The following is a 27,578-nucleotide window of genomic DNA, read 5'->3' on the forward strand; positions in this document are numbered from 1 at the left end:
TTACAACATTTCTCAAAATATTTTTATTGAGTGATTGTGGATACAGTTTATGGAAAAAAAAAGAAGAAGAATTGAATACAAAATTGAATACAAAACAAAACTTCTCATGTTAGAACATAGGTAAAGAAAAAACAAACAAACAAAAAAATTAACAAAAAAAACGCAACCCAGGAGTGGCAATTAAAACTAACAAACCCTTTCCTTACAAACAATTTCTTGTTACAACAAAAATCACAACTTACAATAACTGAATACAACTAAAAAAAAAAAAGCCAACTTGTTACATGACAGACAGGTGTTTTTAAAGGTGGATGATAAAAGGTTTTGCACTAAGCATTTAGTTAAAGATCCAGTTTGCATACCACAATATTAAAGGACACACTGACAGACATGAAACAAGACAACAAAGACAAAGAGCAAGCTCACATTATCTGTGCAACAAATCAATTTCCTCAAACTGAAAAGAGCCACAGTGGCAAACACATGTGACTCATACCGAAGAGACGGACAGCCATGAAAATGCCTCACCGTGAAAATGTCTTACAAGAGGCCAAGATCCGAGAAGGCGTTATGTCTTTAATAAACAACATACTGTAAGCATTAAAATGAATGTGGCGCAGTGTGTAGGGTAAGAAACAACCTTCTCAAGTTCTGTTGAAATGATGTGATTCAAGGTCTCAGCATTTTCTACACACGGTTTTGACTGTAGGGCATTAGACAAAAGTCTAATGCCTTCAAATAAGGTCAAGTTTCAGGAGTGTTGTTGACTGAGATGGCTTATCGGAGGAACGTACTTGCCAAATCAGAATGTGTGATCACAGGGGTAAATTGGACCCTATTAATGCTCATCTGGACTCTGTTTTGGAGAGCTCCTCCAGAGCAGAAGGTTGTTTTTGCAAGCAAAAATATTTAGCTTTACATCCATTATCAAGTAGATAACAGAGAGCACAATTCCATAGCCAGTGATTTTTTTTGCGGCTTTTGGTTAAGAAATATACATGTTTAGGATAACAAAAAAAAGTTGCATACATATTCACTTGGTTCACTGGTGGGCAGAAGTAGACCTGTGAATTCTTGGAGTAATGCCAAAGGAAAAAGCTTGTCTTCTGTTTGCAGAGCACTTTTTAAATGGCTTAGATGAAGGAGGAGTTTGAGAAAGAGAGGTTTCAACCTGCAATCTCAAATGGGAGGAAGGGAATGTGTGAACTTGCTGTCCAGAGCTAGAGATTGAAGAAGATCTGTAAATGGAAGACTTAAGGCCACTGTGTGGTCCCGTTCTTGGATGGTGACAAGAGGTTACAAATTGAGTTCCAGGACACTTCACAGGAGGTCTGGGTGCAGGCCTGAGCTCGGGGCTCTGCAAAATGCTGCTGCCGCCTTCAGATTTTTGGACTGATTTGGTCAGATATGATCTTCTCTGAAAAGATAAAGATTTATGAAAATATAAGTACAATATATTGTGACAAACTGGAAAAACTGGAGTTGTAGTTTTGTTTGTGATGACTATATAAATAACTCACCTTTTGAGCCCCAGATGAAATTCTGCTTTGAGCTTGTTGTCCCTTTGATAGCTGGGGGAGAGTGCCAGCAGTGGGCCTGCATTGCTTGCCGTCTGACCTAGGTAAAAGATGCAGTGTAGTGAAGACTACGTGAAGACTGCCTTGACTATTTCTGCATGTTCTGCTCCTTGGCTCAAACCGCACTGCTGTCTGACAACCCTCTGTATCATCCCCCTGCTTGGATTTGATTGATGAGTGGCCACTTCCTGTCCCATCCGTTTCTGTTGCAGACATTGCCTCATCTGTGTATGGTTTTTGTTCATGTCTTTCTTTTTCCTCTGCACTTTCACTTTCTTCATCTGTCTCTTGCTCCTCAAAGCCTTCTGGACTTTCCGAACCTTGAACCAGTTTGTGTTTGACATGTCTGGAGCCCTGTCAGGTGGATACACACAATCTTTTAAGTTGTTTTTACTATGATATGGGTAGTAATATTGTACAGTCAGTTTCATTGTAGAGTAAACTTATAGGAAACAGAGAATTTCAGCAATAGACATCAATATTTATCTTTGTCATATAACATGTATTGCAGTCAACAATGTGCTCATTTATGAACACTTGTTTGAGTCACTTAAAAAAATATAGACTAACACCTTGTGTTCTGTCAATTCATCCAAATCTTCCAGACTTGTGAAACTTAGTGTTGTGCACATTTCTGGGAAGCCAGTGTAATGTTCTTCATGTTTGGAAGTAATGTATGCATTACTATGGCATTACTAATGTGGTTACTTTATTGTTTTTTGTCATTCTGCTATAATGGACTACATTTTAAAATTCAGCAATCACATTACAGTCACTAATCCCTTTATTATTTTGACAATTTAAGTTTCAGCTTACTCTTTCTGTACTGAGAGACCCTGGAGCACATCTGTGCCAGTGCGGCAGTACCTCTGCCCAGTAAAAGATCATCACTGCCAGGAACACTTCCCGCCCTGACATAAAACTGGGAGGGGAAAGCTGATTCAGGAAAGCAAATTAAGTTTCTAGAAATGCCTGTTAAAACAACACTGAGGCCAAACATGGTGCATTGGACAAACTGTATCTAATCCCTTTATAACAAAGAGGTATTTGGCAATGTTAAATATTTAGCTGATGTGTGTATGTGCATGTGCATGCTGCATGCCTTAGATGTGTATATATGGAGGTGAGAGAATGTCCCTGGAAAGGTTGCCTTCATCAGTGCGCAGTGTAATTCTAATTGGCTTTATTAGAGGGCTTAAATCTAATACCATCTCTGTGCCCTGCCTAAGGCTTTGAGTGTGTGTTTGTGAGTGTGCACCTCTTTTTTTAATGTTTATGCCTCAACAAATTTCTTACAGAACATTTACAGAGTAACATACATGAGTAGATGGACTAAAACAGCTCTATCAGACGGTGGAAAAATACAGTTACATTCCCTCCTCTAAAGATAAGATAAGATAACCTTTATTAGTCCCACACGTGGGAAATTTGTTTTGTCACAGCAGGAAGTGGACAGTGCAAAAGTTATGACGCAAAAATTAGAATACAATAAGAATAAATACAGTACACAGCTGTACAGAATAGAATAAAATAATATACTATATACAGTAGAATAAAATAGAATAAAAATATACAATAAGATAAAAATAGAATACGAATGCTATATACAACTGAGTAAAAATACAACGATGCCAGAAAAGATTATTGCACTTAGTGTTATTGCACATGTGTGGATGTGTGTGTTTGTTCAGTTAAAGTCTTTGTTGTGGAGTCTGACAGCAGTGGGGAGGAAAGACCTGCGAAATCTCTCCGTCCCACACCGTGGGTGCCGCAGTCTCCCACTGAAGGAGCTGCTCAGTGCTGTCACAGTCTGCTGCATGGGGTGGAAGACGTTGTCCAACAGGGATGACAGCTTAGCCGCCGTTCTCCTGTCACTCACCACCTCCACTGGGTCCAGAGGGCATCCTAGAACAGAGCTGGCCTGAATGAGCCTGATGCAGCGTATTTCTCCAGTCTGAGAGTAGAGCCCCAGTCAATAGGCAAATACAGCATTTAGACGTTCAAGTTCATTGAAATAGCTGCACTGTAGCTCCAGATGTAATGATACAGACTTAAGGCAAGAGAAAGCAGCATGGAACTGCTCATTTGACCCCATTTAAAAACTTGATACCAATTAGAGAGTTCTGGGTGTAAATAATTTAGGAGATCTCTCTCACTGAACACACAAATAATGTTATGTGCATGCACACATATATGCACATGGATGTGCATGGGCTCTGAAACACACTAAACTACGAATATATGCACACTCCTGTGCGCGCACACACATGTACGTGCGTAAAGATTCCGCTGTGCTCTGGAAACAGACTTCTTAATGAAGCCTTCCCGAAGTGAAAGTAGAGCAGAAATACATACTGGCCCATTTCTGCCTTCAGTACACCCTCCTCGCCTCTCTCCTCTCTCCCTCGCTCTCCCTTTCCCTCACCTTCTCCACATCATTTGTTTTATGCATGTTTCATTGTCTTTCTCTTTTGTCTCAATGAGTTAAATCACAACCCCTAATTTATGGCTACAGGCAAAGACACTTCTACAAACAAACTGGCTGATGAGAGGGGATGACTGAAAACATACGCGCTGAGCGGTGTGTGTAAATCTTAAAATGTCTGTTACTGTCTTTTTATCTGTGGTTATTTACATAAGAAATGACAGCATGTGTAAAAGAATGACTGCGATGCAAAATGAAAAAGGCTGCGCGCTCGAGGAGAGGGGAAGTGAGCAAGGGGGGTGAGAGAGAGTAAATCCAGTGACACTGAGTGGGGAGCACTCAGGTGTGGTGAGAGGATTATACAAAACCCTGAGTATGAATGACAGTAAACACCTGAATGACAGAGAGACGGGGAGGGGTGGAAGTGTGTGTGTGTGTGTGTGTGTGTGTGTGTGTGTGTGTGTGTGTGTGTGTGGCTTTGCGTGACAGTTTAGTGGCCTTCACTGATATTCTGAGAGGTAAGTGAATATATATTCACTCTGATGTTTTCACAACTGTGCTGCCTACTTAAGTAAAACTTGCTCTATTGTATCCATAGTATATACATTATGTCTCTCCCCCTCTCTCTCTCTCCACATATATACATATATATATATATATATATATATATATATATATATATATATATATATATATAACACCCAGCACGCCCCTGCGGGCGGTTTATCCTTCAAGCTCGGGTCCTCTACCAGAGGCCTGGGAGCTTGAGGGTCCTGCGCAGTATCTTAGCTGTTCCCAGGACTGCGCTCTTCTGGACAGAGATCTCCGATGTTGTTCCCGGGATCTGCTGGAGCCACTCGCCTAGCTTGGGAGTCACCGCACCTAGTGCTCCGATTACCACGGGGACCACCGTTACCTTCACCCTCCACATCCTCTCGAGCTCTTCTCTGAGCCCTTGGTATTTCTCCAGCTTCTCGTGTTCCTTCTTCCTGATATTGCTGTCATTCGGAACCGCTACATCGATCACTACGGCCGTCTTCTTCTGTTTGTCTACCACCACTATGTCCGGTTGGTTAGCCACCACCATTTTGTCCGTCTGTATCTGGAAGTCCCACAGGATCTTAGCTCGGTCATTCTCCACCACCCTTGGGGGCATCTCCCATTTTGACCTCGGGACTTCCAGGTTATACTCGGCACAGATGTTCCTGTACACTATGCCGGCCACTTGGTTATGGCGTTCCATGTATGCCTATATATATATATATATATATCATAAACTACTGATATGTTCATTTACACCATGCATAAAGAAACTGAAACTATTAAATGCAAAGCAGATTTGAGCAGCAAATGATGGACGGACGATGAGGATGTCAACAAGGCAGGCAGGGGCAGGGAGTGTGGAAGAGAAAGATATCACTCAGGAAAAATCCACGGCAAGAGATAGGGAGCTGTTGGGTTAGCGAGTCAGTTAGATTTAGCTTTACAGTATGTAAGTCAATAAAAAGGCTGTAGTGCAAGAAAGAAGAGATATGTTTATCTTACCTGTGCCGTGTTTTCTTTCTCTGTGTGCTCTATTGGTGAGGGTTTTCTGACAAGGTCTCTGAAGTGAGGAAGGTCTCTGAAGTGAGTTTGAGTTTCTGGGTGAGCACACTGTCTGTTCTTCTTTCTGCTCTCTGAAGCACAAACACCTCTCAGCAATTTCAATATACGTTATAATACCTTTTTATGTTCCAAAACTGCATGTGTATGTTCTGTAGTCATCATATAGAGAAGCTGGGCGTCAGTTTCTAATTCTGTGCTGCTAAATGAAGTGTCAAACTTTAGAGCCCCAGTGATTTTTTTTTTGTTAACCTGAATAGTTAAGTTGGAAGAAACAATTCTTTTTTCTACATGCCATTAGCAGGAGTGCCACAGCACACTCAGCTCCTGTTGTGGAAAGCTCAAATGTGTTTTTAACCTCTGGCTTAAGGTTAAATTCAGAAGACAGCAATACATGTTGATTCCTGGATCTCCTCTTAGTGAAATCCCTCACCTCTAGAGCTATATCACTGTACAGTGCTGACTCTACATGAAGCGTGACCCCGTTTCCCCCACGGCGACCCCCTCCTTCCCTTCACAGCGTTGGAAGATAGAGGAGCACAGGGAAAGGCATGCCAAGGCAGTAGACACTTTTAAGCAAAGATTAAAGGTTTTTCTTTTTAATCAGTCATTTGGCAGCAATGTTAGCATTTCACCCTGGTGCTGCTAAGGATCAATTTTTAATGCTGCTGTGCACAGAGCAGACAGGGTGATTGGCAAAGGAGAAGCTATTTACAAAGGATCTATTTACAAATTTTCCATAGAAATATGCAGAGGGCACAATTGACATCTCTTACAGAATTTTAAATAAGCTCTTCTTTTTTTTTTACTTTGTCACAAGGCGCGACCCCTTAGCGCCTGATCATCACTTCAGTGTGCGTGCGTGCATGTGTGTGTGAGTTTGTGCATGTGGGTGCACAGACTCACAAGTGCCTCACATATAAGAATAATAAAGCAACATAACTCTCTCCCTTGTGTTGCATTATCTTCATTTCTCCATCGTATGCTGCCAGGGGCTGGGTAACTAGGTCAATCAACCCTGGTGTAAACACATCACAACAATCCACCAAGAACATGCTAATGACAATGACTGCTTTTTAATTTATATCTCTCAGTCTCTCACTCTTCAGTTTCAGTAATACTACTTGACGGATTTCAGCTTAATATTGCATCCAGGTAAGCAAAAATTTTGGTAAATAGGAGGTAGTTATCTACTATACCTACTGGGCTTAAATATAAAATTGCCCCAATCAGCAATAACTAAAAAAAACCCAATCACTTCATGTTAAGAAATGCTTCTTCGCGGAGGATTCACAACAAATCAACTTCAACCTGCAGTAAATGTCAGGCTGTGTTTAATGGTGGCAGGTGTACAGGACAGAAGTGAGTCTTACACAAAATACAGCAAGCAAGTAACATCTTCAGAACTATACAAGTTCATCTCTGTGCAGACCCGACACCGGTGCCCTCCATGCATCCATCTTTAAGTCTACCCATGAATCAATCCATATATTCATCCATCCATCCATTCATTATGCAACCGCCTATTCATTCCTTATCCAACCATCCATTCATTCATGCAGTCAAACAGCCTTCGAGCCAACCAACCCACACACCATTGATCCAATGATTGACCCTGCATTGGGTAGATCAATACTCTCTTAAATGGCATAGTTGTAAGTGCTTAGGCACAATGGCAAGGCATTGTTTGTGTAGTTAATTTCCAAGGTAGCAAGGCCGTGCAGGGCTCTAACCAAAGTCAACTCTCTTTTATTCTCCACTTACACGATAACGTCAAAGCAAAGAAAGGGGGCACTGAAAAAGATATTGAGCAGAAAGCATCCTGTACACATGCAACAAAAGGGGCAGTGTTCCATGCAAAACTACTTGTAATGACCCAAGACTATTAGATGCTCCAGATAAAGATGCCTGTGGGTACAGCAGGTTTACAGACACATTACTGTACTGTCACACATGCAACTAGACAGGCAAGAGTAATAGCAAACATTTAAACATTTATAGATGAAAGAAATCATGATGCACATCACTGTAATGAGGTGCAGGCTGAAGGTAAAGTTAAACGAAACCATGACACATTTCACCTCGACACTGATATTATACTACACCGTTGATTTAATAATAATAAAAAAGAATTACCATACATATCACTAGTAAAGGTATTACTTAAACAATATTAACCTGAAGTAGCAGTAGTAGTAGTAGTACAGACTCACACCCTGTATATCATTGTGCAGCCTAATGTGGCTTGGTGTGCATACAGAAACTGTGATGGGTTAGAGCTGGGGCCGGGTCTTGGCATTAAATGAGTGGGACTCTGACAAGTCTTGGAGTTCTGTCACTGCAGTTCACAGGTCTTGTTAGCCAAGGTGTCGGCAGGGGTGGAAATAGCTGTGTGTGAGTGTATCTGTGTGTGTGTGTGAGCTGAACATTAGACAGCACTCCTACCTCCACCTCCTCACCTGACACCAGCAATAAAACTAAACAGGCCAAGGTGCTATGCTGTGTGCATGTGTGCGTGCGTGTGTGTGCGAGTGTGTAACTGCGTGTATGGATGTGCACATGGGAAAAGGGGGCATGTGTGCTGCAGGGTTGTTGTTGTTGCTGTCACCAATTTGCCGGGGCCTCCAGACGGGAGTAGGAGCAAGGTGACGGAGCTGTGGCTTGATAAACACAGAAGCCCTGCTTCGATTTCCCATCCAGTCCACTTTGGAAACACATGGCTCTTCTTGGGCGCTCTTGGCCCAGGGAAGAAGAGAGTCGCGGTGGGGGGTGGGGGGCAGCAGGGGGAGAGAAGAGGGAGAGCCACAAGAGAGACACAGTGATGGGCATGTAGTGAAGGAAAATAGCAGTCAGAAAGAAGGCAGAGAGAAGAAGTGATGGAGGGGAGGTAATGTATGTGGTACAGCTAGGAAGAAGGTAGACAGAGGTGACAGGCCTGGTGGAATCAGCTCAGGTGTGCAGAGGGAGAAAAAGAAAGATTAAGAAAGGAGAGGGGAGGAGGGGAGTGATGTGAGAAATTTGAGTGAACCTCTAAACGTCTTACACTCTCAAAAAGATAGACACATACAGTCAACCGTCTCTTCACAGTGTGCTTCTTTCAATCTTTCACTCTTTCGGTCCCTCCATCTCTTTCTCTTTTGCCTGAAAAAAAACTTTGCAGTGTTCCGCTTTTCATATGACATCAGAAGTTTAAAGACCAGCTCCAGCTGGAGGCGCAGAGGAGTGTCAGTGAGGGAGGTGGGGCACTGAGCTCCCCTCTGCCCCCCTAGAGAGTTAAGGAGATCACATTTTAACCCCCTCCAAACCCCACCCTGCTGCTCCTCTCCTCCATGCCTTAACACCAACATAAGAGGACAAGTGTGGGCTCTAAGCACCAGTGATCAAACACGAGCGGCTGCTGGGTACGCTAGGCTCAGGACTGTTGGCCTAATAGGATTGGAAGCCCCCAGGTGAGCCAAAGGACACCTCCAATCAGTGTGATTAGCCAAAGGCTGCTATAGCACCGACTGATGTACAGTACTAAAAAGGATCACATTGGTTGTGAAGAATGCAAGCAAGTAATGGAGTGTAGTGTCATGGTTGAATGCGCATGTCAAAGTGTTAGGCTGGAATGGCAGAGTTTAAAACTGCATGTAGTTTTAATGTGTCAGAACGATCTCGAGGTTTTGACTGTTTGCTAATCATTATTAAGTTCACAGAAGCGTATAATGTGCAGAGCTGAATAATAATCTTGGCTTTCTGGCTATGTGTAAAAAACAGAGTAGGCTGTGCATCTAGGCACATGGCCTTAATACAAGACTGCTCAAGCACAGGCACACATAAATGTGGATTTCTATGAGTAAAGTCTCGCCATCCACATGTTTACTAACACATACATGAACGGACAAGCACACGAGCAACATGCCCAGATACGCACTCACAGACAGGCTTTTATAAACTCATCAAATCCAAAAAACAATTACCAGAGACTGAGCTCATCACTGACTAAGCAAAAGTCATTCAGCGTGTAAAACACACAATATAATTAGCACACATCAAGCTGCTGGGTCCTACTGTGCATTAATGATGCTTCCCTCTGAAGTGAATTATGGTTCGATGAGTGAGAAAGTGAGTGAGGAGGGGCTTTGAGGAGGAACAAGACATCATTTGGAGAAAAGGATGAGGAAACCAGTGCGGAGAGGAAATACCTGAGGTTGACTGGTTTATCTTTAGTGACGCAGTCTAACTGCCCCAAGATCAATTAAACGGAGAGACATGAATCTTTGGGAATGATGACGGGTTACTCACTTGTGGTGAGAGCCATGATGTGCCATGCACCACAGGCAACACTGATCACCTGCGAAAAAAAATCAAATGTTTTTAAATTTTAAAGTAGTGCAAAAATTCCAAAGACATAGCTTAGCTTTGACGTTTTTCCCCAAAAATTACTTGATGTTGTAAATTTGTATAAAAGGATAAGACAGTGAGAAATGAGACTCACAAAGATGCCTAAGACCTTTGCTACATATTTTCATACTTAATATAGCACTGATCTACAGCTCTTTGTGCAAGATGAGGTCATAATGTAAGCCTGCAGGAAGTGTAACTTCTAAATCAATGGAAAGCAATGCAGTGTGGACTTACCTTTTAAGAACTTACAAATATCCAGATAAAAATCATTTCTCTGAAAACCTTGAGGCACAAACGCACCTTTCGGCCAGCTAGTGGAAAAGGCTGGGGGGTCGAGAGCCCTTTGGGGCCTGCATGATATGTGACCCGGGAAACACAGGGGATCTGACCCCAGAGAAGCAGATCTCCACCTGCTAAAGAGAGCAAAAAAGAGGCAAAAGTTCTGAAGATAGACCAGAACACATGCAATTTCACTGTGCCACAAGGGAAATAAAATATGAAAAATGAAATGACCTTACAGACTTTTTGTTTCTCATTCTAACTAGTGTATTAGCTGCTCCTAAACATCAGTCCCTGATCACATTTTTACCACACGCACACGTGCACATGAGATCAACTTTCTTCCCTCACCACTGAATGGAGAGAACACATTCTCAGTTGGCACCTATTGAAAAAAAACATATACATAATATGTGCTCACCTACTGCAAACACTCCAGCATCCACTCATACTAACTCAGTCTGGCTTTTTAAACCCACCACTAATAAATTTATATTTACTGCCTGCATTGAGGACTTTTAAATTATGGCGTACAATAAACCTGGCACACACATCTCAAAAGCTCTTTCAGGGGATGTTAAAGCAATATAGTAAGCAATTTTCCAAAGTGGATTACAAATTTCACATCCAGGTTTTATTGCACATTACGATAACTTAACCACATCTAAATGTTCCGCATAAATGGGAAATATGTGCTGCTTAATATGCTATTTTTCATTTTTTAAGAAGCGCTTTGCAAACCCTGCCAAGCGAGGGAGCCTGCTGGTTTGTGTGGTGGGGGAGTCAATAATCTTTATGAGGTGGATTTTAATTACAAGGAGATAACTGAGTATCCTCCTCACGGCAAGCCTCCATCAATCTCTATTCTGCATCAAGCTGTACATAGCCTTGGCACACACGCACACAGGCATGCACACACACACACACACGCTCGCACGCACACACATGCAGACGCAGATACCCTTTCACACATGATTGATCAATCAATCAATCAGTAATGTATTATTTTCATCTCAGTGAAGCAAACCTTATAAAAGCATATGAGACAGGCATTTCTGGATGGCATTTTACAACAGATGCAGCACTAACACATACATGTACATACACACAAAATACAAACACGCAGACACGTTTACCGAGACTCTGGCAGAGTAATCCGGCTAAAAAAGGTTAAGGCTGATGTTTTCCGTACGAACGACAGTCTGTGAAAGGTCAGATCAATCATGTGCTAAGCATGTCTCGTAAGCAATCCATAAAGCACTTGTTTTAAATAATAACATTTTATAGATCACTTAAAGACATAACTGTACCACAGGCAGGTATGGCCTCATGTGCCAAATGGTCTTCAGAGAGCCAAGAATTCAAATGGAACAAACTTAATATATGGTGAGTGCAGCTCATTTAATGATCCGGTGGCATTTCTAGTGAAACCGTGCACGCAGTGCCAGCAAACGTCTCCGTTCAACAATAGGCAATTCTTTTCTCTGAATGTTGCAGCATAGCAGTAGCATGTAAATGTGCCTTTCACTTGAAACAATTACACTGCCTTTTCTCTTTATGCAGAAGATGTTACGTTGGCCATGTAACCGCTTTAATTCCTGCTGAAGAAGAAGCAGTTGCCTGACACTTTGCAGTGGTGTAAATGTAAAAGCGAGCACATGGTTCCCAGCAGCGGCACGTGAGAAAATAACGAATAAGAGATGAGTTAAGAAATGATCTAGCGCTACCTGTTTTCAAACTTAGCAAAGAGTTTCAGCTTTTCAGGAATTACAGTAAAGACGACCAGGCCAGAGGGAAAGATGACATTTGCTTGGTGTGCCTCCTTATCTCTCAGTTGCTATGGCGGCAGTCTGAGATCTGAGTGGGGTAGTTTAGGGATAACTACTTGAATAACAAATCAATTCATTTTGTATATCACCTAACGGAAGAAGCTGAAACTGGGTGCAGTGCTGTGCAGTTTCATTTGGCTTAAGAGATATTGAGAGCTAATGAGGTTGAATTTGTGCTCCGAGTGATGTCATTTGAGGACACTGAATCCTTGTTGTGTTAATTAAAACTCAACGAAATAATGTAGATGAAAAATTTGCATGGCTCAAAGCCACAGTGAGGGGTACTACTGGGAAAATAAGGGTTTCAAGTTAATAAGTGGTTTTTATATATTACGTAGAGTGAATACAACTTTTAGGACTTTTTAATCACAATGAGAGATATTTGCAGTGACAATTAGACATTGAGGGTTTTAGTTAAGTAATGTTATTTAATTGGACTTAATGCTTTCAGGCCAAAATAATACAGCCGCAGGAAAGATAGGATCAAACAGTGGTCTTCTATTGCATTTTGGATGTCTGGCTCACCTGTGACAGCTGCACTGTAGCTGTCCCCAGCTCGTATCTGCGAGACCTCAGAAAGCTGTGAAGAGTTGAGAAGGCTAGGAGTCGATACGTGCAGTCTGTCCTCTCCGAGTCCAAGCTGTCCCTGCAAGTAAAATAGCGATACAGTGTAAGTTACAGAAGTAGAATAAACATTAAAACAAAAGCCATTTCACTGCTTACAGATAGGATGTGTCACTATTTAACTATTCCTATAATTTTACCATTTTGCAGGCAGCAGTAAGTCTATCTTTCATCTGTTAAATCATGCTGCCCTGCCATTGCAAAAATGAAAAGATGGTTGTTATATTTGTCAAAGAGGACTTGTAGATCACCTGCTGAGTGTCATGAGCGCATTCCTGTAAAGCACTGTTATAATATCTGCTGTGTACTGCATAAATGAGATGGGCAACAGGCAATTCATCTTGGTTCAAATCGCTGTCTCTAAGGAGGAAGCACTATTTAAAAAAAAGCACACAGCATTTTTTTCATCATTCATAAGTCTACTTCTTTTTATGTTTCATTTACCACCCCTATCCAGCACAGAGCCTTAATAGCCATAGCATCTCCCACAGTACAAAAGAAGGCTTTGTTCCTAATTTACATCTTTCTGTTTGTTACACATTGTGAGGGTGTTCAGTTTGACTCCTGTCAGTTGCCCTGCTCCTCTCCGCTCCTGCAGAGATAAAGGCTTTCTGCACTGTGCACATCGGCATGCCCTGGCATATGTTTGAAAGTGAGCACAATATGTATGGGTTACTTTTGAGTCTATGTGTGCGCCATGCAGTAATCGGAGTCTTTAATTGGTTATTCATATGCGCGCTACTGTGAGGATTTGTAGATGCGTGGCAGCATATGTTCCTGCTGTGAGTGTGTGCATCTAAGTATTTAAGGTGTGAATGTCATTGTGCTTCCATCAGAGTGTGCCTGTGAAAGCTTACTTGCATTTAGGTGCACTAAGTGAACACATGTGTCCGTACCTGTTTGTGCGTCTGCATGTGTTTGTACTTGTTTAAGTGTATTTTTGTGTGTCTGAGTGAATGAGCACTGTCAGGTGCTGCTCCATGCTGTGCCAGCTGCATCTGGAGCCATCTGTGTTGGGGCGCAGTGGGAGGGGAACGGATGACTTTAATGTACTTGAACCCCAGACAGACCTTTCCCAGACAGTCGTCAGTATGAAACCAAGACAACTGGGCCCAGTCAAGCTGAACTGGCTGATCTGGATGGTGAGCAGGAGACAGATGCTTTGGTTACACTGTAACCCCCCGGTCAGACTCACTAGGGAACCTTTGGCAGTCAGATACACACAAACACTACAATGTGTTTGTTTCAATAATAGAATAACACTGCTCTATATCGGAGAACACTCTCACCTCATTTTAGATGTCAGCCAACTTTCTACAGTACAATCCAGGTTTATTGTGTTTATTGCAAACATGCATGTATATGAAGCTGACAAAATCACAAGATTTAATTTATACTTCATTTGAGTTATCGGTTTAATGAACAAATTCAATTCCTTTCACAGTAATTAGAGCACATGCTATTGTGTTTCTTATGTTTATCAGAGAATTCAGCTCAGATTGCTGCTTTAGAATTTATGTAGCTACAACTGGAGAACATGCTGCAGGACTTGTTTCCCTGTGTTTTTCACTTAATAAGTACAAAGACATTGTAGAACAAATTAGGTACAGGACATATGGCATGAAAGAAAAGAAGTTAGCCACACTGGCCTATAGACCAGTTGGTGACCCTCTGGCAACCTCTGCTACCTATGGCAAAAATGTGTCTTCTGCAAGAGGAATGATGCACTAAAAAAAAAGAAAACCTTGTGATTGCTTTGATCACTAGCAAATTGCTTTAGTTACCCACAGTTTACATGGAAGATGCCGTCTCATCTGCAAACACTCATTAATTAACCTCTAAGTGAAAGTGTAACTCAAAAAAGTTACACAGTAAAAGCATTTCCTGCTGAAACCAACATGTTTCAATGGTGCAACTTTGAATTTAGTTTTAGATAACCAACTGTCTCCATTAATGGTTTGCATGGGACTCACACGGTTTCACAACCACTTAGTGAGCACTTGATGAGTGTTTGTAGACTTGTCATTGTCTTCATGCAAAACACAGGTAATTTGCTAATGGCAAAAGCAATCAAAAGACGTTTTTAATTGTGACTGCAAAAATGCATAAAATGTACAACTATTTTTGTGACATTTGTGCATTCTTGGGCTTTGGTTGTCAGGGTATTGCAGCACCCACTTGTTCTGAATTCTCTATCATACAAGAAAAATAAAGACATATCCATTCAAAATGACAACCACAGTCAACACTTTACCCACAAAACTAAAAACAACACAGTATGTCAACACATAATGCGCCACCACAAAGACAACACAGAGGCCTCGTAATGATCTTGCAGCAACAATATGACTAGTGAAGCACAAAATCAATTAATGCAGCAGTAGAATCAATAGGTGTCTCTCAGCCTGTATGTCCTGCAGTTAATTAATAAACAAAAAGGACATTAAGCAGTAGAGCATCAGAGTGTGGCAACGACTATCATCAGTCACAATGTGTGTACTGATGGCATTAGCAGGAAGGGAAAAGAAAAACATAGACAGATATAAATGTGAGCATGGTGAAAATACCAAACACACCCACAGGCAAAGATGCTTACACTATGTACACATACATTTGAGGGAATGAGAATACATAAACGCACACTACACAAGCATGCATGAACACACACTAATGCACAAACAAACTCCTCCACTTTCACACACTTCCGTGCAGGGAAGGACCTGCAGATCTATAGAATGAAAAAGGTTCAGTTTACAGCTGAATCCCAAACTGTATTAGCATCAATTTGGAATAGGCCCAAGGTTCGATGAGGCCTGAACTGTGTTGGAACAAGGCCCAGGGCTTCTACCACCATAAGGATGGCTTGTTTATTATTTACTATGTTGGATGAGTCACCCTCATTACAATATATAAAGGATTGCAGTAGACAGGCTAAATAGCCACACTGATCTGGAGCTATACATTACTTTTCTGTTGTAATTCTCAATTTTGCCCAAAAAAAACAATTCTTTAAAGGATTTTTAAAGTTTTTAAAATCATTGGTAATAATGTTCTGTAATTTGCAACTCATCTCATTCTCATCTCCTCTCGTTTGGTGCCTGCACGTTAAGAGGGTTGTTTCCCTACACCATTAAGGTTGGGGAATGGGTGTTAGCGCTTATGTGTTGAATGAGAGTTCAGAGTATTCAACCTTCTTGGAGTTCCTAGGCATGATGCTGGAAGGTGGCCCAGCCCAGCACTACACTGCCATAGAGGATGTAGGGAATAACAGTGACCTGGGGGCCTGTGACTGGGAGGAATGGCCTGCTCAATCTAAACCTGAGGGGCGTTTTGTTGTTGGGCTTGTTAACCACAGTTTATCCATTACAAACACCATGTTAGGGCAAAAGGGTTTTCCTAAATGCACTTGGCACAAGAAAGCCCTAGGTCAGAGGTAGGTGATCGATTTTGTAACTGTATCATCAGAACTATAGTCATGTGTCTTGGACACTTGGGCGAAGGGAGGAACTGAGCTGTTAACTGCTCCCCACCTGGTGAGGTTGGATCAGGTGGTCCAGTAGGATGCTGGACAACCCTAATGTACCAAAATGCATAATGAGGGTGTGCTCGTCAGGCAGAGGAGCTTTTCAATGCTCCTGCAGAACAGCAGTCCAAGAAAGCTTGGGGACACTGAATCAGAGTGGACCACGTTCTGTGCCTCCACTGCACAGAGACGGGGGCTGCAGGATGGTTGGTGTCCGTCATGACAGCAACCCCTGAACCAGATGGTGTACACTGGAGGTGACGGCAGCCATCAAGCTGTAGAAAGACTCCTACAAGGCTTGATTAGGTTGTTGAACTTAAGGAATTAAGTCAGTTGACCCTGCTATTGCACAATTGATATCAGGAAACAGCACAAGGCTTTAAAATGTAGATTTTCTGTATTTTCCTGCATTAGGGTCATGAAATAAGTTACACTGGGTTCGGTTGTTATTTATTTAATCCAAAGAATGGGGTGTATGTCAAAGCAATGGTTTCTTCCACAAAATGAATGATATATCAATTTTAGCTCTCTACTTGCCTTGACGCTTATTTGCTACCACCGTTATTCTGTTAGCAGATTGATTCTGGCTCTGGCACCTGCTCTCTGACATCATTCAAATTCCTTCTCACCTCAATCATGTGATACCAAGCAGGCCGTCTGTCTTTTAGTTTCAATAGGAGGAAAACAATGAGATTTCTATCTGTAATACTATTACTACCCTTAAAAGGGTTATAGCTGTCTGGGTTTACCTTGGTAAGGCAAGAGAACTTTATTAAGTTTAAGACCTTTTGTTTTTTTCATTTTTTCTGCTTCTACTGATACATAAGAGCCTTTAAGCCCCAGAGAGAAGATATCAGCCTACTAAAGAAAAAAAGTTTAAGATGTCCCCTCATTTCACTTCTTCCTGTGCAAAAAAACAAAGTGTTATCTCTCAGAAGGTGGAACCTTTCTGATTTTTTTTAATGTGTTGACGGGAGTGGTTTTGGTGTGGCACTATGCGGCTGATTACAGGGGGAGACTTAATCAGGTGGTGCAGTCTGTCGGGGGCCCCAGGGGCCGAGAGTGTGCTACATCCTGTCAGACTACACAGAGAAACAATCAATCATCAGAATGGCTCCAAGACAGAAGAGAGAAGAGGAAGATAGAAGAGATGGAAGAAGAGTAGGGAAAAATGGAAGGGAAAGAAGCAGTAGAGGATGAGTGAGGGAGGACACTCGACGAGAGAAAGAACATCATGGAGGAAAGAAAAACATTGTGTCCTTGCAGAGACTAACTTAAACTTATAAAGGCATTACAATGCTTATGAAAACCCAATGAGTGTAGTTAGACTAGGAGCCATCCTGCAATGTAAGAATGTAGTGCAGAAGCCAGGCACACGTCAAAGCTGATGTCTAACATTTTTATTGCGCCGCCTCCCTAACCTTCACCTACATGTTTGTTTCACTGTCCTGGCAAAGCCTCATCCTGTCACATTGTAAACACGATCGCATTTTGGCCATGGTTTCAAACATCCCCACAGATAAACACCAGAGCCAAGAGGAAAAAGAACAAGTGAGAGATGGGAAGAGAGAGATTGAGGTAGGCCTAGGTTTTATACTCTGTGGGCTTTGTCTGAGGGCTGTGTAATGATGCAGCTCTTTAAAGAACATCTTAAATAAAAGGCCAGAACAATCCTTAGTGACAGGTGGGATTTTTTTATCTAAAAGAGGAGTAGGATGGGGCCAGCTAACACACGTACACACATACACATACTTTTGGCTATGCACATTTGAAGGGGTATGCTCATATATAAACATCAGAGGGTCCCATAAAAAGGATTTCCTGTTCTGCCTATGTGAAGCAGAGGAGTCGAAATGGACAAACAGCAGAGCCTATAAAGGTGATTTATAGAATTTAAATAGATGTGCATTCTTGGCACACCATAAAGTATATTAAGTGCTCAAATGGAGCGCTTGGAGACAAAAATGTTTTAATCTACAATTTTCTCCAATTATCTCAAAACAGGACAAAGTTAAAATGACACAAAGAGAACATGACATGAACAAAAAAGCGTGGAGTCCAGTTCTAAGTCTGCCAATCCCAACAGGACCAAAAGTGGAAAAATGTTTGGCTTACCTCTTGCCCCATCCCCCAGGAGAAGACATTCCCACCATCTGAAAAAAAAAACAAGTGAGAGAGAGAAAGACAGCGTGAGGAAGAGAGAACAGAGTAAACCAAACAGTCCACAACTCAAGCGAGGCAACAAATATAGAAAACTGAGGTTAAAATAGAAAAGAAAAAGATAAAAGAAAAAAAAAACGAAGGGAGAGAAGGGAAATGCGCAGCTGACAAAAGTGGCTCAAGTATCATACATCAAGCACTTGTTACCTCTCCCGGTGCTTGTGATTGCACATGACTGCAAACAAGTCAGTGATAAAAATCTGAAGAAAGATGAGACCGATCGGGCTGGCTTTAAAGATCATCAATCACAGCCCTGTAAGCTCAGATATTATTAGTTCAAGTAAAGCTGCACTCTTCCATTTTATGGACATCATAAAAGACTTTGGGGGTGGGGGTATATAAAGGTGGAGTGTTGGAGATCCCCCAGTGTTTTAACTAGGACTGGGATGAATGTGTTTGGAAAAGCAGACCGGATGGATGGACAGCTCTAATGTAGTAATGTTAACTGAATCACTCACTCTGGACTGGGTTCCCCAGGGGAAGGAATGCAGGATGGGAGTGTAAGGCCAATTACAATATGTTAGACTTAGTGAAAGTGTATAATAATAAAAAATAATAATAATAATCACAATAATAATAATATGATAATGATAAACAACATGCATGTTTGCACAGCATCATTTGTGAATATGTTTTATGAACTTTTTAGCATTTATAGTGTAAGTGGGAAATTACACACACACACACACACACACACACACACACACACACACACACACCAACATTTAGGCGTACACAACAGGGCACATAGGTCTTTCAGAGATTTCAAAGAACAAGGATCCTACAAATGTGTGGGTTCCTCCAACAGTTCGAAAACTGTCAATTTTAAACTGCAAAAAGTGTGAATGCGAGCACAAATGGTTGTCTGTCTCTCTGTGTTAGCCCTGCAATAGACTGGTGACCTGTCCAGGGCGTGTCCTGCTATTAGCCCCATGACAGCAGGCATAAGCTCCAGTTATACCCCCGTGACCCTGAATTGGTTAAGCGTAAGAAAATGGATGGATGGATACATCACAGATTAGACATGAGGTCAAATAAATCAGAATCACGATGGTCACAGGTTCACACTCTGTGCTCAGTCTTCATATCGAATGAGACACACTACGAATTTTCTGACAGATACAGTCCCAATTAAACTGGTAGAAATATCAAGACACTTAGAGCATATGATAAGATTTCTACACAGGACCCTTGCTCTGGTTTGGCATGATTTTCTTAAAACTCAGAGATAATTTTTTTCTTTTCAAAGAAACAAAACAGATATTATTTCTAAATAGTGCATGCATTTGTATGTAATTCTTTTAGATTCTTTTAATGTAAAAACAACCGTAATGCTGCTTTAGCACCTGCTGACACCTGTTGAGGCTGCACCATGTTCTCTGAGCCTTTCTCTAAAATACTACAACAGATCTAAAAGGACACTACTTCTGGGAACAATACAAATATCTCACAGAAATCTTGTGCTCACGCTGATCAAATGTATTAATATATTCTAATAAAATGTTACACAATCCATGCTCCTGCCCTCCAAACAATCTCTCTGTTTTGTATTGCACATATTCCTCAAAACTTTTTTCTTTCCAACCCCCCTCCACTCTCTCTCTCTCTGCCTGCCACTGAGGACATAAAGGCTAGTGTGAAGTCCATCACTGCCTGGTGAATAGCTGCCCTTTGTGCCTCAGAACTCAATTCAGACACTGAAAGGACTGCAGCCCTGCACCTCTGTGTGCTGGATGATTTAAAAGAGTGTGCATGTCCACGGTCTGCCTGAAAGCCTTCTGTTAGGTTAAACATACCAGGTTCAGTATTCCAGATTCTAAGTTTACTACACTTGTTGAATACCTTATCTGAATACAATCAATTCTGATACCAACACTTGTCTTAAACCAGTGTCAGTTTCAAGGAAACACAATTTTAACATAGCCAAAGAAATATCCTCTGCAGTTACTTCCAGCTCGTGGTAACAGTGTTTTAGGAGGTTGCCTGGTATTAAAGAATTTATCCTACCATTTCAACAACCATAACTTTCCTGTTGTTTTTGGCACAGTTGGAGAGTGCATCGACAACACACCGACCTCTCTCCCCATCTTCCCTTCTGCGCTCACATAGACCTTCGTTCAGCTTGTTAGGCCTGACACTGGCACCCTGGTGAACAAAAGGACTGCACGGCTTAGGGCTGCCCTGGAATGTCAGCGGGTTCACATTTCACATGCAGATGCATGACCCCAGAGCCCTTTAGTGGGAAGGTGCGCTTTAACCTCTCAGAGAAGCAGAAGGAGGGGAGAAGGGGAGTAAAGGGGCACCTTAGGGGGAATATGGGTTGGGGGAAGGGTAGGAAATAAGAATGTCTGAGTTTGCACTGCTTGCATCTGCTCCGAGTGCCTATCTTCCCTCTCTCTTTCCCAAAACACTCCCGCACAATGTTAAACTCCGCTGATATACCTTATAGAATATTATAATTGTCGATATTCTGAAAACTTGTCAGTGCCGTCTCCTTTCTGCGTGATCTGTGATGCGCCCCCTCTTCTTCCCCTACTTTGGAATACATGAAAGCATTACATTTTTAAATGCATACTTAAGATTTCTCCCCAAATAATTGAAAAAGCACAATGGGAGGGGTTATGTAAGGCAAAAGTACTGCGAGCTCCGCAAAAGAAACCAAAGCTACTGTCATCTGCTCTCTGTAGGCCCAGGCAGGCACAGTTTCAACTCAAGGGCTTCGCACTTCTTTAACTTGTTCTCCTTCCCTCGCTGCTCTCCCTATCCTAACTCTCTCTACGCCTGTTTGCCTCTCCTTCTCTTCTTAGCTCTCAGTAGTGAAAACTTCAAAGACAACGAGATCTTCTGCAAAAGCATAAAAACTTCAAGCATAGATGTTTGTTTTGACCCTGAGCCCCTTGCTGTAACCCCCCACCCCCCCACCCCACCCTTACTACTTGCAAGTCCTGCAAAATACATGAGGATTAAATCTGGATTTTTTTTTCTCACTCAAATGCAACTCTCATTCTTACATGTGATACTTATGTGTAAGTTTTACACAAAGCAAATCTGCCGTATGTCACTGCAACTACAACAGTGACCTCACAAAACTGATGGCAGAAAATGAAGTTTCTTGTGAGGAAAGAGCATCAGTTTTTCAAATGTGTTGCAAGTTATACACTTAACAATGAAAAAAACGAGAAAAAAAATCAATACCACCCAAAAGTATAAAAATGCACAAAGTGAACACAAACATGCATTTATGCTTCCACTCTGCTGTTGTGTGACTTCTGCAGTTGTCTGGGTTGAGAATTTAAGTTATTTCTTGAGAAGTGCCAAAGGGTCATATCTGTCAGCAGGTTGTTGCCCCTAATCAGATTTGTCATAGCAGTTCAATGTAAAAATATAGTAAAGTGCTCACTATAATACCAGACATTACCTTACATGAAACCGAATAAAAAGAAAAAGAGACCACTCAAGTTTTTAGCATTCTCTCATCATATTGCAGATGAATTACGCTCGGTTCGGTACAATGTGGTTGACCTTGGAAGGCATGCTGAAGTATAAAGCATGCTATTCACAGGCATCACTTATTGTGCACTCGGCTTTAACAGTGACAGTGTTAAAAGAAACACGTGCACACATGCACAAACACACAAAACACATAAATGTAGCCTTTAAAATGCCTTAAAAATGTTGTTAAACAAACAGCAAAACCACTGGCTTCACCAGCCGATGACTTTACTTACTGGAGTCCGAGATTTTGCTCTGTGAAGAGACGAATCTATATTCAAGACAAAGTGCTCAATTTTTAATTTGCACACTCTACACCGAATATATGAGAGACTAAGTGTGCGCTCTGTGCTTAGCAGCTCTGCCCTCTAATAGTTGAGACATCTATAGCATCCACAGCAAGGCCAGGGGAGCAAGGGAGCAATCCATAGGCCTGCGTAGCCATGGCAACTAAACAAGGAATAGGCTAGATGTCAGGCGAGCATGGCTAAATTACCCATTAGAGAAAGCAGGAAGGGGAGAGAGGGAATACTGGTCAGGGCACAAGAGGCTAATGGGGAGATAAGATGGCCAACATATATACCACACACGTGCGCACAGACATAAACGCACACAAAAGTGCACACAGTCACACGGAAACAAACAATGGGAAAACAGACCTAGGCTGTCACATGAAGATGCCACTTATAAAAACATTCTCAAATAATAAATTCAAGTAAAAGTACATAAACTTTCACAGCGTTCACATGCAGTAATGCACTCATAAACCTATGCAGGTATACATATACTAAAAGTATGTGTGCGCACACAAACATACATGCACACACTAGCATACAAAGGGCACACAGGGAAGACAAAATGGTTTTAATAAAGACGCCCTCTTGGAGAGGTTGCTGGTGAATGTGAGGGAGATGTATTTATAGGAATCCTCCTGTGAGATCCTCTGTGCCAGGATTCACATCTTTGCATGAGAAAGCGAGAGAAAGGGAAACAGAAAGAATGAGACAGAGATGTTGTGTTATTACCTGTTTCTTCATCCTAATCCTTGATGCATGGCCTATGCCTTGAGTCTATACTGCTGAATAAAACAATAAAGAACAAATGGGTCTAAGCATCTGCACCTTTGGAGGTGTGAAAAGGTAAAAGGGATATTGGCCTAACTGTTCGTTCCTACTACGCGTTTACATGCAACTGTGCTCACACCTATATGTATCCAAACAAGCGCAAGCACCTAAAGTGTGCATATGTAAGAATATGGGAGCTTATTTGTGAGCAAATGGTCTGTGAACTTACACGCGCACACACACACGCGCTCATGCACACAGACACACACAAACATGATACCGGTTACACACTCGTACACGGCTAAACGCACACACTGACACACAACCCCTCTACACACAGAGTCAGGCAGGCAGGCTCCTCCTGATTTTAATGCTGCACATTCATTTGCATGCGCCATAATTAGCGTCAGGCACACAGAGGCTGGTCCTGGGGGAGCCCTGTGATAACCGCTTCCTCTTCTATTAGGGCTCTCATTCCAAGAGTGTCAGACATTGCACATCTTCATTGTGGGGCCTGCAGCACATGGGCTCAGTGGAAACTCTGCCGCCGTAGCTACTGCTGGAACATTTAGGAGAAGACGATGGTTTCAGGGGCTAGAGGAAAGGTTGCAGTGGATGCTGGACTTGGTGTAGGATGTGTAAAGAGTGTAAAGAAAAGAAAGGAATGAAGTGATAAGTTCGTAAAACAAAGGGGAAGAGGGAACTAGAGACAAAGAGAGGTAGTAAAGCGGTTACACATTGTGCAGCAGACAGACAAGCTGGACAGAGGTAATGAATGCAGTTATTAAATTGTTTCAGCTGCAAAGAGGTCTATTCTTATGCCATTATAAAGGGAACAATTTATCCCCACTGATCGGCCCTGTCTCCTTTCTCCTCGCTCACTTTGATCTGCCAGCATATTGCCTTGATGTGTCCTATTCAATAGCGAATCTGGGGCAATTTTAATGCTTTTGTACCTCGCCACCGCTCCACTTCTCCCTCCCTGTTTAAAAATAGCTGTTAATTATAAGTGCAGTTTAAATGTCTCTAGTGACCCAGAAATGCAGGTTGGAGTGAGAAGAAGGGATTGAGAATCTCCAAGTTTAAAAAGAGCGAGACTCGATTTCTTCCCCTCTTTATCATGCTTTCTTCAATCTCCCTTTTTTTCCCTCACACCCCCCTACCACTTCTTTGTCTTCTCCATTCACCTCCCCTCCGATTCTACTTCACCATCTCTTTAGTGTTCCTCCACATTTTCTTTTTCTCCATCTCTCGCTCTCTCTGTCTCCTCTGTGGTGTTTCTTCGGCTCGGCGGGAGTGAGCAGGGCTGGAGGATAGGGGATTCAGTTCTTTTTCTCCAACACACGAGAGAACTGCAGCGAGACATCGGAGACCATGGCTGTGAAACCGCTTCAGTCTGCAGATTGTATGTGCGTCACGCAGAGTCTTTGTATCTCTCTCCCCAACTTCTTCCTCTCATGCAGCCGCAGGAGTGGGATGTTGAAAGGAAAGGCATGTGAAGGTGCGCTAGGTAGCACAGTACGAGGCACAGGCACAGAGTATACCTGTGGGGAAGAGAAGGGGCTGTGCAGGGACCTGAGGTGTGCACCTGGGGGGGTGCAGTGTTATAAATAAGGCATTAGCCTCTTGAAGGGAACAGAGATGTGAGGGGCTGTCTCGGTAGCTCTCTTTTTCCCACTAACTCTAACTAACAGTTAACCCGAAGGCATGTACATGTACTCCTTTCATCGCAAAGGAGGTACGGTACAAAAAAATGTCTCTAAAAGGTAAACTCTGGGACTCTGTCTGACATGACAGAGTCTTAAACTTAGGAGAGGTCAGGTATAAACTTATCACAAGTTTGAAGTAACTGTCGTCACTGACTGGCTCACACCCTTCAGTTTTTTTGGTAAAAAAAGATGACCAACATTCAAGAGTGTGAAGAAAAAGAAGTTACTCTCTCTGCTGGTGTACAGGTAGGCTTCATCTCATCTAATCAGAAGTATAATGATAAATAAAGTATCACAAATAAAAAATAAAAAAACAACACCTTGAGAACACCTTTCAGCACCCACCTTTCTAATGCAACTGTAGAACATGAACAAATCATTTCCAAAGCGCTTTCTGTGCAGTGCATGGGACGATGCCGCTAAATGTGTCGAATTCAAAGCCACGTGCAAGGACAAGGTTTATGTGTTGATCCTTTTCACTCCAGCGCTGTGAATGCCGTTTTAAGTTTCATGGTCGCACGCTATGTTCTTTTCAACAATATCCCACACAGTTGTGACCTTACATAGAGCTGTGTTTGCTGATCAGTTTGCCTACAGCTCAGCAAAGCGAGGTAGACGTATGACTTCAACCCTTACAGTGTAAGAGCAGGTTAGTGATTAATAAGTAAATCAAATTAAGTCGGCAGCAAAACAAATTAGCTCGTCAAAATGTTGCTCTTTTTGAGGATTAGTCTAGCGAATGAGACAATGCACGTGGGGTTCAGATCTTTTTTTATTTATAGTTTGACTGATTGTTGAGATTGATGATTGTTTTCACACAAGTCCTTTAAAAAAACAAAAAAACAAAACAACACAAACAGACAAAAAAAGACATGAAACTGATTAGCAGCACTTGGGGAGAGAGTCGCAGAATAATAACAATACTGAGAAAGTTAATCTAAGCCAATTCTGCCTTGCAATAATCTTATCTGTGCTCTTTTCTTACCATTCTCAAATACTACAAGCCAAATGACTTGAAATTCTGCATAGTATTCTTTAATTGAGAAAAGTGATTAGGTGATTTTTATCTCTTCTGTATCAGTTGCTAATAGTAAAAGCACTAGAAAAGCTAAGGTCTCCATTTTATTGTACTTCCAGACTGCTTCAATCTTGGCTTATCTGCAGTGATACTCATATTTCTGCAGGAGGACATTTGCTGACCTCAGCAGCATATTGTAACTTCTGGCTCTAACTAAAAATTAACATGACCTCTGTCTGTCTTTGCTGGCTATTGAGGCAATGATTTACACTGTCTCAACCAGTGTGTATGGCTTTGCCTGACAATAGAAATATGTACAGGAGATGACTGAGCAGTGCTGAAACAAGGACCCTGTGTGGGTCCACTCACTCAAAGCAGGCAAGCACTTGATAGATAAATGAGAACAATGTATTGGTTTGTCCACAGGCGTGGCAGAAATGACAACTTGTTAATACTGTCCTTGCTAAGGAAGGCATGACTGTAAATAAAATGTTATCTAGCAGCAGTGGGAGAAGCATCTTTAAACACCAGCAGTGCCCGAGGAAACCACAGCAAATGAAAGTGGCCCTTACACTCACTTCAAATCATTGTGGAAAATAGAGAAAACAATGATGCTGACGCTGTAATATGTAAGCGTTGTAAAATTCTCTCAAAAGTTTTGCTTCTCACCATACAGATATGTCGTCTTATTTTTCAAAATTACATGTAATAATAAACCAACCCAGGCCCATTCGGATGCAAGAGTTTTTGATATTCTAAGACTATCCACAGCCCATGAAGTTAATATGAACATGTTTACCTTGCAAAGCACAAGGGCATGGGTGGAAGGGTGACAGGGGAACCCAGGTATAGCCAACTTTTGTTATCAATCCATCAATCAATCCATCAATCCACCCTCTTAACCACCTCACACTTCAAGGTGTGTTCTGGCTTTGAGACTGGAGCCTATCCCAGCTTGAACACCCAGAATAATAAATAAATGTAAACAAAGAAGAAAGAAAATTCATCAGATGAGTAAGGAAGACAGTATAGAGATGGGAATAAAAAATGTGAGCTAATGACCTTGATAAGACCAGGGACACAAAGAGCCTGAGGACAAGACTTGATGTGTTGGCGTGACAGCAGTGTAGTAGTGCTGGTGACAAGAGGAGATGAGGAGCCTGCACTTCTTGGCTGGTGTTACACATTAGCATTGTTGTTTGCCAGGGGGCATCAAGGGTGACTGTGTGTTTGTGTGTGTTTATGCGCACAGAGCGAAGTAGGAAGACATCCCAGCCGAGGCCTTGCATGGTGACAGAGGCTGATACTAATCTAATGAGATAAGAAACGTATGCAAATGAACCTGGCCACAGTTCACACTAATCAGCTTAACACCCCGATAGATATAAGCTATCTGTCGCATCGTGTGCACACACACGCAGGCTCTCAGAAGTTAAAACAATCACTGAGAGGATTTGCCATGCCATGTATGAATACACTGATCCACACAAATGGGCCCGCTCACTTCTCCTAACACCTGTAGACTTGCAGATACTGAGTACAGTAAATGTTTGAACAACTGACCCATGCATACTAAATGCGAAAGTAGAAATCAAATGAGTGAACAGAGGCTTCTGTGTGTGGGTCTTTCTGTTTTTGGGATCATAAATTCTTCAAGTGAAATGTGGAGAGACAAGAGAAGCAATGGAACAGCAGGGAAATGTTTGATGAGAGGTGACTGCTGAGTCAAAAGTGACCTGCAAATGACTCCCGTTTTCCAACATCTCACCCCGTCAGTAAATACCACCTATTTATTAACATTAACACTACATATACTTGTTGTATTTT

At 41.9% G+C, this 27,578-nt stretch overlaps 1 protein-coding gene across 5 annotated transcripts in view; it reads right to left on the minus strand.

Moving 5' to 3' along the window:
• The window catches only part of LOC101465137 (uncharacterized), a 312,892-nt gene continuing 285,314 nt past the window's right edge, over positions 1-27,578 (minus strand). For 3 of the 5 annotated variants that reach the window (XM_076890789.1, XM_014413966.3, XM_076890790.1), the window contains 7 exons: positions 18,364-18,401; positions 12,627-12,747; positions 10,294-10,406; positions 9,892-9,940; positions 5,548-5,678; positions 1,521-1,931; positions 1-1,417 (listed from right to left, as the gene is read on the minus strand). In XM_076890789.1, coding sequence (XP_076746904.1) covers positions 1,043-1,417; positions 1,521-1,931; positions 5,548-5,678; positions 9,892-9,940; positions 10,294-10,406; positions 12,627-12,747; positions 18,364-18,401 — 1,238 coding nt within the window. In that variant the 3' untranslated portion in view covers positions 1-1,042. The remainder of the gene's footprint in view (positions 1,418-1,520; positions 1,932-5,547; positions 5,679-9,891; positions 9,941-10,293; positions 10,407-12,626; positions 12,748-18,363; positions 18,402-27,578) is intronic. The other 2 variants (XM_012917235.4, XM_023155390.3) reach the window with 2 other exon arrangements.

Source organism: Maylandia zebra, linkage group LG12 (genome assembly GCF_041146795.1).
Source record: "Maylandia zebra isolate NMK-2024a linkage group LG12, Mzebra_GT3a, whole genome shotgun sequence".
Taxonomy (NCBI): domain Eukaryota; kingdom Metazoa; phylum Chordata; class Actinopteri; order Cichliformes; family Cichlidae; genus Maylandia; species Maylandia zebra.